This window comes from Pavona decussata, unplaced genomic scaffold (assembly GCF_977016875.1).
Source record: "Pavona decussata unplaced genomic scaffold, jaPavDecu1.1 SCAFFOLD_174, whole genome shotgun sequence".
Classification (NCBI taxonomy): domain Eukaryota; kingdom Metazoa; phylum Cnidaria; class Anthozoa; order Scleractinia; family Agariciidae; genus Pavona; species Pavona decussata.
In genome coordinates this window covers 591,486-611,266 of record NW_028145585.1, presented here as the reverse complement: position 1 = coordinate 611,266, position 19,781 = coordinate 591,486, and the positions used below count along the sequence as shown (strand labels likewise).

General features: G+C 39.9%; 1 protein-coding gene across 2 annotated transcripts; it reads right to left on the bottom strand.

Annotated features, from left to right (window-relative positions):
* Window positions 1–1,250: 1,250 nt before the first annotated feature.
* On the bottom strand, window positions 1,251–18,962 carry LOC146463841 (protein-associating with the carboxyl-terminal domain of ezrin-like). 2 transcript variants are annotated; one of them, XM_085083970.1, is made up of 16 exons: window positions 18,406–18,962; window positions 17,012–17,197; window positions 16,086–16,202; window positions 15,433–15,489; window positions 14,914–15,013; window positions 14,699–14,760; window positions 14,413–14,456; window positions 13,596–13,673; window positions 13,066–13,205; window positions 12,193–12,256; window positions 10,564–10,699; window positions 5,368–5,508; window positions 5,216–5,243; window positions 3,452–3,834; window positions 2,849–3,310; window positions 1,251–2,347 (listed from the first exon to the last, which is right to left on the bottom strand). In XM_085083970.1, the coding sequence occupies exons 1-16, from the start codon at window positions 18,589–18,591 to the stop codon at window positions 2,306–2,308; spliced, it is 2,226 nt and encodes a 741-aa protein (XP_084940096.1). In that variant the 5' UTR covers window positions 18,592–18,962; the 3' UTR covers window positions 1,251–2,305. The 2 variants fall into 2 exon arrangements, with proteins under 2 accessions (XP_084940096.1, XP_084940095.1); XM_085083969.1 differs by having other exon boundaries at window positions 1,251–2,343.
* Window positions 18,963–19,781: the final 819 nt, after the last annotated feature.

Genomic DNA, 19,781 nt, shown 5'->3' with positions numbered 1-19,781 from the left:
AAAGCCGCAGTTCATTAATTGGCAATCAGCCCGGCACACTGTCAAGACGAAGCATTGAAAATAAAGTTTCCAATAAAACGCCGATCAGAAACAAACTTTTCATGACTACCTAACTCCGCCTGGATGATCACACTAAACCTACACTGACCTAAGGGGCTCTGGATTATTGTTCAACACATTGTAACTTGTGATGTCAACAGATATCCTGCGATATACGTAATTTTGTGTGTCGGGGAGAAAAATGGCAAAATACAGATCGTCTCCAGCTTTTCTGCAATAAAACTCTGCTTTGTTATCAATGTGTTGAAAAAAATAAAACAATTGCCATACTCAATTTTGCGGAATATCCCCTAATTTTAGCCGACGAGGCCGTAAGTATCAGACGATATTCCGCGCGATTTCGCAGCATAATTGTTAAATACAGTCGACTCTCGATAACTCGAACCTTCAAGGGAAATTGAAAATGGTTCGAGTTATCGGGAGTTCGAGTTATTGAGGGTAAAATTATATGGAAAATGACTTGACAGGAAAGGAAAATTGGTTCGAGTTAGCGGGAGGTTCGAGCTAGCGAGGGTTCGAGTTATCGGGAGTCGACTGTATTACAGAACGAATTTTAGATACATATACTTTGATTGCCACTGAGCTTTCGAATGTGACCTCAAAATCATAGGAGATGTAGACAAACGGGCTCTGATGGAGCCATTTGGCTATTTTTTGTGCGAATAATTCGTCTAATATTTTCAATAATAAATGTTCAATGAAGATTTTCCAATTTGAACAGTAGAAGGAATAGTAAAAAAGAAACTTTTGACGCAAACCTCATTTCATTTATTGATCTTTCGCTACAATAATATATGCTCAAATATCACAATATTTCCACCAAATATTTAACTCCATAAAATTGTCGATGTATTTAAATTCACATTACACAATGTTTTTAAAATATATTTTGTCACGAATAAAATTTCATTTAATCTATATTTTGGGAACATTTCGAGATATTAGAGAGATTTAGCTTCGCGTTTACGGCTAACGCCAAACGGGAAACGTCAAGCCCCTGTTTGTTCCAAAATGCATAAACTTGTGTTTCTCGTACTCACTTCTCTCTTTTTCGTGTTTGCTCGATAGCTGTCGCCGACTGGGTGGAGATAAGCTTAAACCAAAAAAGCTTCATTGTTTTTCATCAAAGAGAAAATTTCAGCCTGGCGTTTGCCGTTTGCCGTAAACGCGACGCTAAATCTCTCTATTAAAAGATTTCCCTACAGCACATCTGTAACAGGTGACAGGCGATGCTTCTCAGCAAAAGATTTCTGTAAAGCATTGAACGTACGGCAAGAATTGCAAACTCATCTGGGTCCTTATCTGAGCCATTTACATCGGACCAACCAGTTAAAAATTTAGCTTGCTGATAGAAAATAAATCAATTTGACCGTACGATGATGGGGAAAAGCAAAAATTGTTAAGCAAGCTACTGAAAGGATATCTAAGACAACAGTAAATATATGCAAAAAAGAAAGCAAGTTGTTTCTCTGTTCTTCCATAAAAGGGGGCGATCTGAGTCACAAAAAAAGGGCTTTGTTGCAGGGATATTTGAACTTTGGGTCAAAACTGTGCTGAAATGAAAACTAAGTACGTTTTCTTGCGAAAACCAAGAAAAAGATATAGATTATTTTCTCAAGGGGGAACAAACCATGGTCAATAGTCAATAGGCCATTTCCGAGTTGTTGTGAACCTCATCGTGAGAGCGAGGCTAAGTGCAAACCAAGTTAGTTTTGCACGTTTGTTTGCATTTGAATGAAAACTAATTTTCGTAATAGAATGATTGTACTTATCTTAGCCTCGCTTTCATAATGAGGTTCAAAGCAACTCGGAAATGGCCTATTTTTAAGGGCCCAGTTTAACAAGTTATAATCCATTGTCATCCTGACCATTCGTAACTAAAGACACTTACTTTTACTATCAGAAAACTAATGAAATAATGTTAAACAACGGCGCACCATTAATTCTGGGTTCCCTTCGTTTCCGGTTTATCATTCAGCTTTTTAAAGTAATACTTAAAATATTTGACACAACCCCTTTAAAAGGTGACATTCATCTCGCCAGAGAGGTTGCCATCAAAATAAGAGAGTTGGAAACTGGCCTTTCAACTAATCTCGTACCCAGATCATTTCACTCTTCGGGAGAGAACAAACATCTGGGTACGAGATAAATCTTTTAACTTACAGGAGTAAAAAGAAGCAAGAGGACGTAAAATCTGAAAACAGCGTGGTGTAGAAGGTTAAACGCCAACAATTTGAATCGACTCTCAGTCGAAGCCGTCCCAGTCATCTCCCCATCCACTTTCTACCTGAAAGAAGAAAAACAACGGAGAGGACAGCAGTTATAAATTGGAGCATACGAATGAATTGTCGACAGACTGGAACCATAGTCTATGCCGACGCGCTTGCCTGCAAGCCCTGTCATCCAACAACTTCTCAAGACACAAACCGCAAATTCTCGTACAACCGTAAAAAAGGGGCAAAAATTATTTAGCAACAGCTTGTCTGATACCAAATTTCTTTCTTCTTTTTCAGTCAAATCACTTATTTGTGACAGATCTACTGTTAGCAAGCCAAAACTCAAAGCATGAAGCACACGCATCCAGTATAAAGAAAAGCACTCGAAAGACGCAAGTCACAATTGGACTTTCTCAGTTCTGTTTTCTTTTTGTTTCCTTTTCACAAAAGGCTTTTCTAAGAGGATGTTAAATGAATTTTGTAAATATTGCTCCTCACAAGATCGTGCCTATCATCAGATAAACGCCTATCACTAACTGAATACAAATTTAGCAAACGACCTGCCCTCGTACCTCTGCCGTATCTTCCACCATGGCCAGCTTGGAGCTTAGTCGCTCCGAGTGTGAATGCATCGGTATAACCTTGGAATCCTTAGCTTTGAAGCTCACCGCCGGCTCCATATCAGCAAAATAATCAGGCTCGTTTGAGCGCACAGCCACTTGCAATATATCAAATTCACTTCCGGGCGCCTCGACCCTCGGTTGCCGCGGCGCTTTCGATGATTTATCAGTTTTATTTGTAGCTTTCTTGGAACCAAGTATCAGTGCAGAGCCGTGCGAAACTGCCGTCAATTTGGACGCAGAAGTGTCTTTAGCGCGAGAATGCGAAAGAGTTCTGTTAAATTTGTCAGTATGTGAAGGAGACGAGGTGAAATCCACATTGATTGCGTCATGCCTGTCCTGATCGCTGGCAACACTGTGTTCGTCGCTCCAGTAGTTTGCGTGTTCAGCGGTGACTTGACTTGATCGGCTGCTCTATAAACAAAAAGACGAAAAAAAAACTCATTAACTCCCGAACGAAGTCCCCAAAAGTATTGCGGGGACCGTTTGCAATTTCACGGCAAACACCATTCAAAGGTCCTAAGATCTGAAATCGCTGTGACCCACTCCACTCACCGTCACGTCCGACCGAGGGGAGCTCTGGGACTCATCCACGTCTTCCCATGGTTCAAACTCCTCGTGATCTGAATCCTCATCCGGGACAACTGAAGTTTCCACAATTCTTTTGGGTGACGACAGTTTTGCTCTTTCTGTTTTTTCTCTCTCCCTTTCTAATCTGCGTCGTTCCATTTCCTTTTTCCTCTCCTCTTTTCTTTTTTCCATCTCCTGTCGTCGTTTCTCCCTGTCTTGTTTCCTTGACTTGTCATCAGAACCGTGCGCGGTGTTTTTGGAGCCCTTTTCCGACAAAGGGCTCAGTCTGTTCTCGATGTCAATAACACCGCTCAGGTTTGTGGGGGCGATGTTACTGATTTTCTTCTCGGTTAGAGAAACAGTGGAAACTGCAAAAGTACCAAAAGTCACTAATATAAATGCGCGTGCGAAGGGTATCAGAAGATTGGTTCACTTAGCAAAGTACTGAATCTAATGCATGAACAGAGAAGGAAACGAAAGGGATTAAATGTCCGCTTTTGTCCACTGTAAAAATTCTGGTTATAGGATCACCTTTCCCCTGCTTATAAGTCCCCACTCCCTCTACTCAACCTTAACAAAAAAATATTCAAAGGCCGATTTAGACGGTACAACTTTTGCTTACGATTGTCGCATGCGATTTCTAGAGCGTGCGCTGTTCGCGTCATGCAAAAAATCGCACACAACTCTCATCATTCAACATTGCCTATACCTACAATTTTCGTAGGATTTTAAAACATGTTTAAAACATGTGTAAATCGCCCTTAAGGAAGGTCCCTCCTTTTCCTACTGCGCAACGTTCTGCGCATCTCGGGATGGTCCGAGAAGCTCTTTTTTCTTAAGGACGGTGCCTACCAATTCAAAAGGATTTTTGCGCGATTTATGAATATACAAGAAAAGAAAAGAAAAGAAAAAGAACATTGGGGGTAACCACGCATTTGCTCAGAGACAATAAAGCGTCAATTTGGACAAAAACGTCATGATACCTTGTTTGTGTGGTTACCCCCAATTTTCTTTTTGGATTCCAGTAGCCCTTGCTAAGATCTGCTTTTCCCGCATAGTCATAAACTACCTCTGTATACCTCTGTATTAAGAGCCAACGTCCTTAACGTCACTTGTGAAATGTTCGTGGCTAGTCTGACGCGGCGTTTCGTCTCGGCCAAGAGACTCTTCAGAGACCTTTAGAATTTGTAGGCAAACTCGTTGAGCATCGCGCTCAAAGTCCCGTTCGCAAATTCAAGATGTTACGAGACGAAACGCCGCGTCAGACTAGCCACGAACATTTCACAAGTGACATTTTTTCAATTCTTTATTGTATAAACGTCCTTAACTGACAAAAATAACGCGGACTCGCTGTGTTTCGTGCTTTTTAGACTAGTAAAGTAAATACATTCTTCGAACCCCAACAAATGCTATAACGTACAGCGGGTGAAAACTGACGAGTTCAAAAGTTCTCTTTGCACTGTGTGTTAGGCCACCTTTTTGAATCGCATGATGACCCGCACGCCCATAAGGAAAAGCTTTTTTTTATCAAGCCCAGAGTTTACAAACGTGTGTTTCAGGATTGAACGAAGCAGCAGAACATTTGTTTTATCAGAAGCAGTGTTAATTGTTCGGCACACTTGTGCTTTGTATAATATAAGATAAACAAGAGTAAAATTGAACGTCTACTAGCAACGAAAGAAGAAAGAAAAAATGAATGAACGAAAAGAAAAAGGAACCTTTCTGGCAAAAAACAATATAAGCACTTACTTGGTTGCATCGCTGTGGACGTCTTGAACTGAAAAGAAAAGGAAACAGTTACACAAGATTGAAACAAATCGTACAAATCGACATGAAAGTAAAACCGATAGAGGATAACAAAGTGTGTTTGAAAGTGCAAGAGACAAAATTTTCAGCCGTACCTTTGGTCTTCCCTCGATGAAGTATTTTCTTCTTTCGCCGCCAACGACAACGCCCGCTCCTAATATTGGCACCATGACAGCTAGGGCAGAGAAAGTGGCAGAGACTATTCTGTCGTCTGTTTCTCGCAGACCAAGCAACATCTGAGGAATGCACAAAAAGATTTTGTGAGAACAGTACGTGATAAATGACAGGAATAATAATTTAATAATAACAATTTATTAATTTATATTGCGCTTTTTAACACTGTACAGGCTTGTTGGGAGCGCGTTCCGCAGTGTAGGCGCAGCTACACTAAAAGATCTGTCACCAAAGGAGTTTTTCATTTTCCCTGCTGGATGTAATAGAATAGTGCCTGAATTAGAGCGCAGTGGATAGTGTGCATACTTTCTTACATTGATTAAATCGCTATTATAAGCTGGTGCCATACCATTTAGTGCTTTAAAAGTTAAAAGTAAAAAAGTTAAAAGGAGCACTTTCCGGCACCAGCTAACTCGCGGGTAAGACTTTAAATAAAGGTACAATTACTTAAAAGCTCATACGAGAAATCGAGCATTTCGAGAAAATGGAAAAGCCATTGACGAGGACGTCAACACCAACACCAACAGGAAAGAATTTAAAATCGAACGGCGCAACAAACTGGCTGTTAAAAAACAAAAACAAAAAATTAAATCGATTATAATTCAGGTCGGCGGTATTTTAAAATAGCTTTTTTTCTTAAGCATACTAGACGAGCCAGGCAAAATCGACCAACAGCTTCAATCAACAAGGGGAGTTCTGAACAGGCGGCAAGTACACAAAGTTATAGCGAAAAAAAAAATTCTTTATAATGCATTAAGAACCACTATCTCGATCGTCAAAGGCTGCGATCATGCTGGTCATGTTTAATTTCCCTCCCACGTTCATCGAATGAGACCTCTATGCATTAATATAAAGATCAAGTTCTCTCCCAGCGAGGACAATTGAGCTTGACAGCGCATAAAAATAACTACACATTAAGGAAACCCGACGGATCGTTTCCGAGGTTAATTCTGGATCATATGATGCTAAAAATAATCTACATAAGGCACAATCACAGGGTGTCCTCTTCACTCGGAGATCACGTGAAAACCTTTCTTTGCAGAAATAACGTAGACCACCAGCTCATTTATTTAGAAACACTAAAAGGGGAAGTATCATGAGGTTTTTGACCTCTTTTGTTAAAAATTGGGAAATAAGACCTTCACTTTGCTACAAAATAATTCTAGAACAACGAGAGGAGAAAAATCAGCTCAATTCTTGACAGGCACAACTCGTACTCTGTTCTAACGCATTTTGGAAACAAAAATGCGAAAACTTGAAAAACATTAGCCTAACATTTTTCAAGTTTCAATCCATTCCGACCTACTCTGTCTCTGGCCAGGGGCACTAATCGACAGTTTTATTGCACTGGGGTGATAATTTATAACAAAACTAGACAATTAGTTTTTGTTTCTGTTGTCAGACAAACGTTTTTGGGTTTTGAAATGACAGCAAATTTTCGTGATACTTCGGGAGAGAAATAGCACGAAAGCAGTTAAACAAACGAAATATCTTCCTTCTTCGCAAGCTTCAAATTAAAGCCTTTAGGCACTTGCCTCCGATGTGAGCGAAAAACTAAAATTTTAGTTTTCACGTTGCAAAGCCATTTTTGCCAGTTTGGTTGCAGGGAATTCGCCGGCAAGAGGGTCAAATGGCTCTTGTAGCCTCAAACAACGTTTGTCGAAGAAAATGTTTGTGTGAAAAGGTTAGATAACCGCTAAACAAACTCTTATCGCATTTTTTCACCTCGAATCACGTAACGTAAGACGGACTATCTGCGGCGAAATTAAGAGGCTTTTAAAAATAAGACAGCTAGCTGAGGCCCGTTTCTCGAAGTCCCGGTAACTTACCGGGCCCGATAAGTATATTTTTGAAACGATTTTTCGTCGATTAAACAGTGATTACAGACATGGTACTTGGCCAATGTTTTCAGGTCCCACCCAAGTAACCTTCATCTGAATGCTCGCCCTAATAAGGATTTCACTAACATTTCAGAACGGCGTTAGAAACATCCATTATACCAACTTGACTGGAGAGTATTCACTTTAGGATTCCTTGTACAGACTATCAAAGCGTTAAAATCATTGGCGTTTACATACAGTGAAGGTATTGCTCATGCAACAGCTTAGCTTTAGTTGTACGGCCGCAGTTTAGAATTACATCTACAAACTCAAACGTTTTCTTGATACAATTATTTAACAATTTATTGACCATAGAACGATACAATGCATTGAACTAATTATACATGTATACAATACGCTAACCTGATTGCATACAATGACTAAATAATTGAATAAGTTGAGCTGAGTTAGTTGTACAGCATAATAAACTGCGCCACAAGAAAGTACCGCTTTCATTTGAATGGCCACACTTCAGGATTTCATCGAGAATCACTGGAATCAGAAACTTCAATATTTAAAGTTTGAATTAGGGAAGGAAATAGTTCCGCGTTTTCAACAGTCACTGCACGATAAGCTTTCCTCAACAGTTTTCTTGTGTACCTCCGAAGTTTCTTAGATCGAAAAAAATAAACAAAAGGACTGACAGCACTATACATCACAAAGGAAGTTGAAGTCCAAGGTTTTATTAAAGCCAAAACTCTTTGTCCGTCACCGCCAGCGAACGCGGCTTTCAGGCATCGTATGAGAATCGCAGGCAAGTAGCATAGCAAGAACGTAGCAAGGATATACAACACTGTTGTTGTACCTCGGAAACGTTGTTCATTTGTAACTGCCAACTGCGTCATTTGTTTACTGGCCATTAATTGGCAAATCACCCGCCGTCTATGTCGTGTTGAGATACAGAGTATTCTGACGTTGCAGTAAAAGGAAAACACTAATGCCATTAACATGATCAACACAAAAAGAGTCCCGCCAATTGTCTGAGAAACGGGAGTATCAATGCAATTTGGAATACTCAACAGAAAGCTGACAATCCAAGCTGCCGTGAAAATCTTCACCATCCGCGTTTTGCAAAGAATTGCCTGATAACGAAGAGAGAACACCACACCGATGAACCTCTCGGCAGTTACTAAGCACAGGTTCAATATAAAGCTGTAAATAAACACATAAGAGAGATAGGAAATTGAAAATCGAGCACTTCGAAAAATGGGGCAGCCATTGGCGAGAACGTTAACACCGACAGCAAACAAGAAAGTATGTAAAATCGAACCGTGCAACAAGCTTGCTGTCGCTAGGCTGGCCAGCCCGATATTAGCAACGATATGAAGCTCAGAAAAGGCAGCCGTTGTCAGAACCACAAGAGCGTTTCCAAGGAAAGACAGAAGGCCAAGGATAAGGTTGACAATGCAGTAGGTGACGAGCAAGCCTGGACTATAGGCCTTCATCTCGCGAAGCATGTCTCCTGTTACTTCTGTTCTCGTCTGGTTTTCTGAGAAGTAAAAGCAATCTGCAGTGGTGTTGGTTATGTTACTGGATGAGCTCATGTTTTTTCGAGTGGAAAGCGACTAAGGCAACAAGCAACATCGAACATCGACCGACTGTTTGAAGAACGGCTAGAGGAGATCTGAACTGGTGGCGTGTAAGTAGAACTGTACTGAGAAAAGAAGCTATGTAGTCCATTATGAACTACCATCTCGCATGTCACAAGATAAGTTCGTGCTGATTTTCGCAATTATTGATCCATCTTAACGAAATGTAAGCTCTACGCTTCACCGTGAAGACTAAACCTCACACAGCGAGAAACTGAGCGACCTAAATGGCAAGTAGCATTAGAACATGATCAACCAGCTTGTCATAAAGGGTTCAACATTAATTTTGAATTCACGTCCGAAGGAATTTGACCGATTTCAGCCATTAATTTTATTCATCCATCTTCATTAGAATCAAACCTGCATGAAGCAACACCGAGATTTTGCACTATTAAAGAACAGAACGCGAATATACGGAGCACAACTTCAGCAAAAAGCGCATACTCCTAGCTGGTTGTTTTACAACAGTATAACCGCAAAAGAAAAAACAACAAAAACAACGACATAAAAAAAAAAAAACAACAACACAACTTGGCGTATTTTCGAAGAAGGTACAGCTTATCAGCTTTGCTTTTTCTATCCGCTGTCGTTCATGAAGCACTCTAAAAAGGAGTAAGATTTGTGTAGGTGGTTGTTTATTTATTTTGAGTGCTTTATCTTCAAGTTTCGCCACATGACCTCTACCCTTTCACTGCAAGTTTCAAAATCGTGCTGATGGGCCATCTCGCTGGAGATTATCTCAATGTCATCAACACTTCACTGCTGTTTTCGTAATAAGTTCAACAGTGACGCGGAGCTAAGAACGGCACTGGGTGATCTTGATTTTTTTACACTATAGCTCCAGCTGGGAGTTAGTAAACGATTTCTGTTTAAAGTCGTTTCATTATTTCATTATTTCCCTTCCCTTATTTCCTTGCGTCAGGGTATTGTCCTTCTTACATTAAACATTTCTAATCTCAAGAGATTGAACTCCAAAACTGTACAAATTTCGCTTTGAACAACAAACAAAACAAGTGAGTGAAAAGAAACACCAGCAAACCAACGGAAAGTAATGCTGATCAGCTGCCATCCCCAATGGTTGAACACTCACAAACAAATGGATAAGGGAGTTAGTTTCTAAAGAAACTGTCGTGCTGCGTCGGTGGGGAGTAGAAACGAATGTTTGGTTTATCAACAGAGTTGATAACTAAAGGGAAATTGGCCACCGTAAAGAGATTCGAGTGCTGACGTTTCGAGCGTTAGCCTTTCGTCAGAGCGAATCCTATATACATTACATGAATCAAAGGGTGACTGCCGAGTGGAAGGGCTAAATGAATTTTGGAGGAAACGAACTCCCCTCAGCCTGTCTCGTAGCTACGCGTTTCTTGTCAAAAGTTTTGTGTTTTAAAGTGCCTATGAAATGAAATTTTCGACCCTCTGAATTCGCCAACTGATGGACTGTAATCTACAAACTATGTGCATATGGAATAATATCTTATTAATAAAATCTAACTCCGCACAATTCGAACATTATTATGCATTTAGCTGTACGCTGGATATGCAGCTTAACATGGTCACCTCTCTGATATCTTAAGGGTGTGTATTTCGAAACCAGCTGCTAAAACACAAGTGTTCAGTAACTTTATTCCGATCTTATAACAACACATACTTGAGGAAGGATGAACTTTTCCAACACGTCTTCCTTGAAAGACGTAGCGTAAAGACCAAAATACTTGAGCAGAATCATCCTCACATGACCGTCTCGGATGGACCATAGAGTCATTAGAATGGGAATACAGTGTTCCCTGAAAGATCATGACAAGCAAATATTAGTTATAGTAGGTGCACTGCTTAGCTTTGGGGGCATATTGGGCGAACGCGAAGTTTGGCCGGTCATCTCGCCATCAAAAGAAGTAATTTCGCCATCAGCTAAAGACAAAATAACTAATACTACAAAGTATTCGCCTATCTATATAAATGACCGAAAAAGCCTAATACCTTTATTCTACCGGTTTTGACAGGTCTAAACTGCTAGGAAAATTGATCAATTATTCATTGTTAGTGGTGGCGAGGTGACGCTTGGTAGCGAGTCTACCTGGTGGCGAGATGACTGGATACGGTTTGGTTGGGCGTTCACCTTTACGAGTACGACCATGAATACGAGATTGACTTCAAGTTTTTAGTGAAGTACTAAAAGATAAATACCAGGAAGCTTCACTCTTTGTGAACGATGAACTCGACGCAGTTGTTTTGAATGGCGATAGCTAAGCCTTTGTGATTTCAAAACGACGAGATCACCTACGTTTTCAGGACTTGTTTTCGCCACTACGCCGTTCTAACAAAAACTCGTACTAAAATGACGACGGCTGTCTCGTTTTCCCGCCAAAATGACACTGGTTCACGCGCGCACTTGTTCTCTATTGGAAAAAAATCGCACTCCTACTCTCTCTATAATCTACTGGTCTCTAATACCCCAGCTAAGCAGGCTATTTCCAACATAGTCGTCCTGTGAATCAAAACAGGGTCGACTGGAAAAACTGGGCCCGGTTGCTCGAAAGCCGATTAACGTTAATCCACGATCAAAAGTTAACCGAGGTTTTCATCTCGCTCGTTAAAAATGGTTTTAAAAGCTGATTTTAAGCCAATGGTAAAGAAAAGTCTAAGTCAAAAGTGAGGGAAAAGATCTTTTGTAGGACCTCTGTTGATTAGTAATATTAAACTCGTTAATCGAGGATTAGCTTAATCGCGTTTTGAACAACTCGGCAGTTATTCTAAAACGAGAACTACTGAGTAGAATCGAGGGAATACAAGGCGGACTGATTTACAATGGTAATTGAACTGAGTGGAGTGCAATTTGGTCTGAAATCATACGCGTATCGTACAAGTATGATTTCAGACCAAAATTGCACGACACAAAGTTCAATTACCACTTTATTACACCTGTTTTGAAATCACAGAGTATCATTTTTACTTCATTTCCATTTTGATGGGCTAAAGAAAGGATGCAATTTAGAGCAAAAAATGGTGCAATTTGGGAATAAATCGCACTGCTGAGAGCCAATCAGATTGCAAGGATCACCAGTGATTTGAAAACGGGTGTAATAAAAGCAAAAACCTTGCTTACCAAGATTTTTTCCCTGTTTTACTATATGATTTTAAAGCGATTATTTGTGGAGACAAAAATTTAGGGAACAGAATCTCAAACTCCCCAATATAGCAAACTGTTGTTGCCTCTCACTTTGCACTGATTGTGCACCGCAATTTAGCGCTGGATACGGCAAGAGAGTGGTGTCATTACCTGAATAGATCGTCTGGCATCACTGGAGTAAGGCCATTTAATTGGTAATCAGTTTCGCTGTCCTCTGTAAGACAAGTTGGTTTTTGACGGTTACATACAAAAAAATTCACATACATGACTACATGTAATTCACAAAATTAATGTCAAAATGTACATAAATCATGGACGCTGTGATGAATTCCATCACAACATTTGCTGAATGTAGATTTATCATATATACCTCGCAGCACCCTTGAAGACCCAGGGGCGGATACTGGGGAAGAGGAAAAAGGCGAAACGGGCGGGAAAAAGTTCGACGAAGAAAAGTACGGTACGTTTCTTCGCTGAACTTTTCCTGCCCGATGACCTTACAGCTTCAGGGCAAAGAACGGATTGCGTGCGAGTATAACTTAAATTCCGAGCGGCTCCAGTAACAAAAGGACCCCCTTTCTCTTCTACATATTTTCTCCTTGTGGACTGTTCCTTTTGGTCAGCACCAAAGAAGCAAGACAAACGCGCGCGGTCTCTGATTTGCATGTAATGTCATGGCGACCATGTTGGTGTACAGGAACAACATGATTTTTCTCCTCTGGGTGTTAAATTCTATTTTTATGCAGACTATGTGAACAAATTTTCTTTTGTTTTACACACCAACATGGCGTCATAGCAAACCACCTATATACCTAGGCTGGTCTTTTTTTCTTCTTCCGCAGCAGCTATAGACGGACAGATAGGTGCACGTTTAGACGCTTCAAAAAAGTTTGTTGTAATTTGTCGTGCACAAAGCATGTTTTGATGCCAATTCTGATTAACTAATAAAATGGCCAGCAAAATAAGGAGGTCATTACCTGAAGGCTCATAATTTTATATAAACTTTTATGTACTTTACTGTACCTTTAATGGGAGTCAAAAGATGAGGCAGGAAGTTCTTCTCTGCACTGGGCTCAGCCAGAACAAATCTGGACATTAATCTCGGAAGCATACGCTTGGCAACGACCTTGGGTGGGATCGTAGTCAACTTGTACGCTAAAGAACTGAAATACGCACATTAAATATTAAACCCAACTAAGTGTAACTCGGGCATTTTGCTTACAAGTTTCTAAAAGCATACATAGATTCTCTTCCTGACGAAAAAGCTTTAATTCTTTAACTAGCACCTAACTAACACCTGGCTGGAAATGTTGGAGTGCTGAACATTGATGAAAGAAAGACGAGAATAGTACATAATGTACCTGCATCAACTGGAAAGTCCAAAAGGAGTAACAAAAGTACGCAATTTTCATCAGTAGCCCATGATTTGAGAAAACGAATTCCAAATGAAGTGACACAGCTGGTACCATTTGATTTTCCAAACGGAATTTCTAGGTTTCCTGTATAATTGGTAACCATCCAGTGATTAATTCAGAACAAGCCTGTGTGCATACCTGAAGAACTTTTCTTTCTCTACATCAGTTTTTATCGTTATCTGGTTCAGGAAAGTCATTATTTCTAAGAAGCTGCTTCTGCAGATAAATTGAGAAAAATGACAGTTAGAGATGGATGATAGAGATAGTAAATCAAACATCAACTGGGTGTCTATTAGCCTCCCTTGCAGACACTCTTTGGCTTGCCAAGCATCATTGCATGTAGCCTGTGCGCAACTGAACTCTCTTTTAGGCCAGCCGCACGAGGATAGTGCAAGCAGCGAGCGAAGTGAGCCACAAGAGGATTAGGCTGACCTAAAAGAGAGCTTGCTTGCAGGTTACATTGCATGATGAGCCAAAAAAGCACAAAAACTAGATGTTTGTGAGTGTGACTGTGCTATCAGAGGTGGGGATCCTTTTCATAATATTTTTTTGGCAGGCGTTCAGTAGCTGTTTTTAAAAAGCCCATGTTTATTTATTTTCCAATACAACCTTTCCCTCATACTTGAGGATTATTGTTTGGGAGGTCAGCGAACATTGATACAAGTACCATACAGGTTTATGGTACACTGAGGATATTAACTGTTTAGAGAATCAGTAAAAAGAGGAATCAGGAAGATTGATCCATTGAGATATTGTTTTTGGGTAGAAAAATAGAGGGTTGAAGGCAGAGGCTGTTGATAGTGGAATTAGCCAGGACACTTGCAGTTTAAAATTTATTAAAACTAAACAAGAGGTGGACTCTTCTCAGTTGTGAAATTCTTTCTAATTAAGTTTCAGAAGACCCCCCTCCCCCACCTTACGAGCTTCTGATTTCAGGGAAACAAAACTTGCAAACCTGAAGAAATCATCATTGAGAAGACTGGAGAGCTGAGGCCTCATCTGTCAAAATAAACAAAATTTTAATATCAGCTATTAATAAAATTTAAGCATTCCTCCTCCAAACAACACTATTGTGCACATCAGTGATCAGAAAAATGTCTTTTCAGAACAACTGAAAAACATTAAAGAACCCTGGAAAAGCACTGCTTGATTACCATCATTTGAATTAACTACAGTGTAGGATTTCACTTAACCAAGAGACTTCAAAGACACATCTGTCAAAGGAAGAATAATTTCTTTACCTGAGGATTCTCATGGAGGAACAAACTCTGCATCTTTTCTCCAAATGTTTCACCAACATCTCCTGCCATGAAAATGATATTTGGAAAATCAAAGCAAACACAAGCAAACCAAGTCAGAGTATGCTGACAGTTTGTTCTAATGAGTAAACAACAGAGTCAACAGGTGTACAATAAAGACTCAGTAGAAAAGGAGATTATAAAACTGCAGTGATTACCTAAATCTGCTCGTGTGTCCAAGATATCACTCACAAACATACCAAAGGCATACGCATCTAGTGAATGGCCAGTCTTTGGAGTGATATTAACCTGACCCTCCTGAGTGGAAACATAAATGTATTATAATTCTACATTGAATCCTTTACTAACAAGAGTGAGCTGACTGATAGAAAATGAAAAATTGCATTAAGACTGCCGTAATGGCAAATAAGAAAAGTACTGGACAGTAGTTCTTCTACATTGTTTATAGACCCAATGCAAAAATGGCTGAAATTTTAATATTCTTTTGTCTGCGTTCAAATTAGCCTTACTAACCTCACTTAAGGTGAAATATTCTTTTGTTCTTTGAACTCAAGAATGAGGTTAGTAAGGCTAATTTGAATGTAAACAAAAGAAAATTAAAATGCCAGCCATTTTTGAACAGGGTCTATAGGTCACTTAGTAGAAATAGCACCAAAAATAGCACAAATAGCACAAAAAAATAAAATAAAATAAAGAACAAATACTGCTGCTATTACCTTTTCTTCTGGGGAAATGGACTTGGAATCTCTCAATGATTTTGTCCCTGAAAGAAACTGCAATAAAATCATGAAAATTAAGTTACAACTGGTTGCCCCTGCCTTCACTACCAGTTAGCATGCACCTCCAAGAATCATCAGCTCTCCAGCCATTCCAGAATACACCAAGTGAACACGCACAGTGAACTGATATCATAAGATAGTAGTAGTAGTTTCAGCCGCTAAATGTCAGTCGTTGGATGTAGGCCTTCCCCACTGACCTCCACTGGACCACGTTCTGCGCAACAAGGTGCCAGTGCTTTAGGAAACTATCTATCTATCAATCTATCATGCATTAGTAAAGTGCGTTTGATCTCATGGCATCCAGACCAAAGTGAGTCAACCTACAGGACTTCACTTAGCCAGTGGGGTTCAAAGCTCTCGCATGAAATCAAGGTGAGTGTGGTCCTCAGCCAGTCCAACATGACACCCAAACCCTGAAATCGCACAGCATCCAGAAAAAAGCGACACAAATGGTATGCATTCTCCTAACGTCAAATGCAGTAAATGTTGCTGTTCTTATAATAGTTGTTGTCACCAATCCATAACATGTAATTTGATATGATAGCTAAAATATCTCAGTTAACTGTTGGTTATGATATTTGCACCCTCACCTCATTGGTTAATTCAGGAAATTTGCAGACGAATTCCATTCCACCAAGCCTCCATCCCCAATCATTATCACTCACATACACAGAGGAAAGGCAAAGATTGTTGTGTGATAGGCCACCCTTGAAATCAATAGTTAAAAGATGTAAAACATTAATGAAATGCATCGGTTACGGCCTTGAGAATCTTTTTTGCTATCTGTATTACTTGCAATGATGCTCTACTTGGTTCTCTTTTTGCAACAAAAATCTCAGCACCTCAGCCCTAAGGGTCTCAGTGTTGGCGCTAAAAAATAGGAACCACTCCACAAAAAAAGAGGTATGCATTGCATACATGTGGGTAGTGCTGTGCACGCACTACGGACCTGTTTGCTTAGTATATGGACCTTCACTCACTCTCACATGCCTGACAACATAGTGGGTAGAGCACCATGTGTAGTGTACTACCCACAAAATGAGCACCTGAGCAATGTTCGTTGTTTTCAATTAACAGGCGTGCTTAAACACTTATAGGGTTTTCAAAAGCACTCGACTCTCGACGCTAGTCACCGGCTGCTTTTAGCGTGTGCGCCGGGTACTTTGTGTCTCCAAAGTATGAATTTATGAAGTGTGAAGTAAAAGTAGTGAGTACTCAATTCAGATTTCAGCAAGCCACGTATCGACTGAATAAAAAACTCTTGTTTATAATTCAGTTTACAATGACCTCCAAACAAACACTTTTTTGCCCTGAAAATGCACCAGAATGCATCTCTGGGTATGCAAAATTTAAAAATTTGCTGTGACCCCCCCCAGCATGGGGGGTATCCCCCTCCCGCACCCTCCCCCCATGCGGCTTTTCGTCGCATGGCACCGCTAACGCGGTGCAATTGTCCTCCGGCTACTTTCACATTTCCTCCTGGTACTTTTTTTCATTTTGAAAACCCTGCACTTACCCTCTCATGCAAAAAGACCAGAGCTTCTACAACATTGTAAAGTCCAGCAATAATCTCTGTTGTGTCTAATGTCTGTATGACAGACTCCAAAGGCCTGACTGGCTCTGTCACCATACAGAACTCTTCTGAGTTGTCATAGGACCAGAGATGTTTGAGAATCACTGGATGTTTCAGAACCTTCAAATACTGCCAAAGAAAATGTTATGTGAATTAGTCACATTGAAAAAAATAAAGACAGCATTAAATGAAAGGGCTTGGTATTTGGTCCTAAAATTCAAATTCGACATAGTTCTGTATTTGTTCCACTGACTTTTAACAAGTCATGAAACCGATGCTTGGTTAATTCTTCTCAGTTTTGTTAAGGTGATTCCCACGAAATAAAAGTTATTGTGAAAATTTTCTCAAACTTTCTGTGATTTTTCACTACTTATATGTACTAATGCTTGTTTAGGAGAAAATAGCCATTTAGTTTTTGACTAGGCTCAGCATATAGGAAAACAGACTATGTTATCAATGCGTGCCCTAATGACACAAGAAATTGTGCGCAGTAAGAGTGTGCAATGAATAACAATGGAATCACCTTAAGTTTTAAGTCAGTAAATGTTATTATTTTTTCTTTGTTGCGGTTTAAACAATAGAGCATTTTCACTCAGACCCCTAGATTTGAATGACAAAAGACATGACAGCCATGTCAACTGATGTAAGAAAGTAATTAAAAAATAAACTATTGTTCTGGTTCCACAACATGGTGGCAGTGACATCAAGAGAAAATGCACTATAATTATAATATAAAAATTATCTTAGTTGAATATTGAATCAGATACTCTCTCTACATTTCTGCCGGATACGTTTCCCAAAAACTTACATGCATACAAAAAAATAGGACAGCCAAGTGTGCAAATTTCTGGTTTCCATGATTTTAACAAATGTTATTATAACTCAGGCAGGGAAGTGGGGAGGGGGAGGAGGGAGAAACTACACTTAGTAGGGGTACCTCTAGATCTGCCTGATTTACCTGAATGGGATGCCTTCCCCCCACCCCCTCACAGTACAAAAAAGGGTAGCAAAATTGAAAATTTTCACAAACATAAACAGTAAAGTGAAAGGGTAGTAATCGATCAAATCCAAGTAGTAGAGAGAAAAAGAAGGGTAGCAAAACCTGGACAGAAATTACTGGCCGAAGTTACAATGGAAATATTTATGTGAAGCCGAAGGTCACCAGAAAAAAAAATGGCAGCAGTACAATCTTTGGCTTACCTTTGATATCCATAACATTTTGGCAAAAGTTATGTAAAAGGATGAGGGGTTGAACCTGTAAGCGGAGACTCCCGGTGTGATACTCCCCACCCCCACCCCACCCCACCCTGCCTAAGGCTTATGATTTGTTTATTCACCTGAGCTGCTTTAGCAATTCTTTCTTCTTTCTTACTCTTTTCTTTCTTGCTCTTCTCGTGAATAAAAACAGTTGCTTTGAAATCATCTTGCTTTCTCCTTGCAGCGATTAAACTCCACTCTTTGCTGCTACATTCAATAGGTTCGTCTAGTTCGTAATCCTTTTCAACGCTACACTCTGATCCCATAATACGACCACAAAAGAAACAAGTGAAGCCAATAAATACTTCGTTAAATGACTTGATCCAGGCAACATTAAGTACACATATTTATCGTCGTTAGCGACTTCAATCCCAGCGCGAATTAACATGTACACGTAAACAAAATGGCCCAAGATCTATCCCTCCGCAAACTTCACCAATCCTTGTCGATCAAACCTTTCAATGTTTGGCGAGAATCTGCGTGACGTTAAATAAGGGGAGTTACAACTCCTCCCCCATGTTTTTCTCTCTACCACTCCACAGAACCACAAACTACGCAGATTTTAAGCTTAATTGTTCAATGAGTGTACACCCACAAAATTATCGCGTGTTTTCAAAGGCTTTAGAAAGACTTGTGGCCAGCGGATTCATAAAATTTTCCGTTACGTTTCATATATGGTGATTGTAATATACCGTAAGTGAAAAAGGACCACTGCACAGCGTGAAAAGGCTTGAGTGTGCGATATTTTGACTGGCGAATACCAGTCTTCATCAGGTTTATTATTATTATTTCTATATAGAGCAATTAAACTCTGGAACTCATTGCCACGTGCGATCACTGCTGCAGACACTGCCTGTGTACTTTCAAAAAGAAACTAATTACTTAGAGAATTCCTTCATTGAATCATTTCTTGTCAGCTAGGAGAGTTACCTATTGATGTTTTTATCTACTATTATGATTTTAACGCTTAGATATTTTATTTGATATTTTAAACTTATGAATAGCCTGCGTAGCTGGCGGTTTTTGTTGTTGGGCTCGCGGGAAAGCAGGCACAAAGGCCAAAACGAGTCGCGAAGCCGCGGGGAAATGGGGCGAGAGCAACGAGAAACCTCGGCCCGACTTTCCCGCCCACCAGCAAAATCCGCCAGCTTCGCAGGCTAACCTATGAATTATTTGGGTCTGAAAAACCCTGACTGGGAGATTCAATAAAGTTTTACTTTTACTTTACATTACATTCACAGAATATACAGCTACTTCAATTAACGTTGTCGGATCAAAACTTAAAGCTTTAAGACATCTTCAAAGAGGCTGCCACCTCATCCATTTGATATCCTAACATTTCTTTCATCCAAATGGCTCGCCATCCTATATCATCACTGGACAGACGAGGCATAGCTGATTTTGCTGAACTTATTCATAATAAAATCCACAGAATCTTGAGGTCTTGTGTTATAGC

What these genes read in the sequence shown, in the direction of transcription:
- LOC146463841 (XM_085083969.1), bottom strand. Translation starts at nt 18,591, where the DNA reads ATGGGATCAGAGTGTAGCGTTGAAAAGGATTACGAACTAGACGAACCT. An exon ending in TTCCTGAATTAACCAATGAG is followed by an intron (nt 15,490 to 16,085) that starts GTGAGGGTGCAA and finishes ATTTTATTGCAG; the next exon opens with TTTCTTTCAGGGACAAAATC. An exon ending in GGACACACGAGCAGATTTAG is followed by an intron (nt 14,761 to 14,913) that starts GTAATCACTGCA and finishes TTTTCATGGCAG; the next exon opens with GAGATGTTGGTGAAACATTT.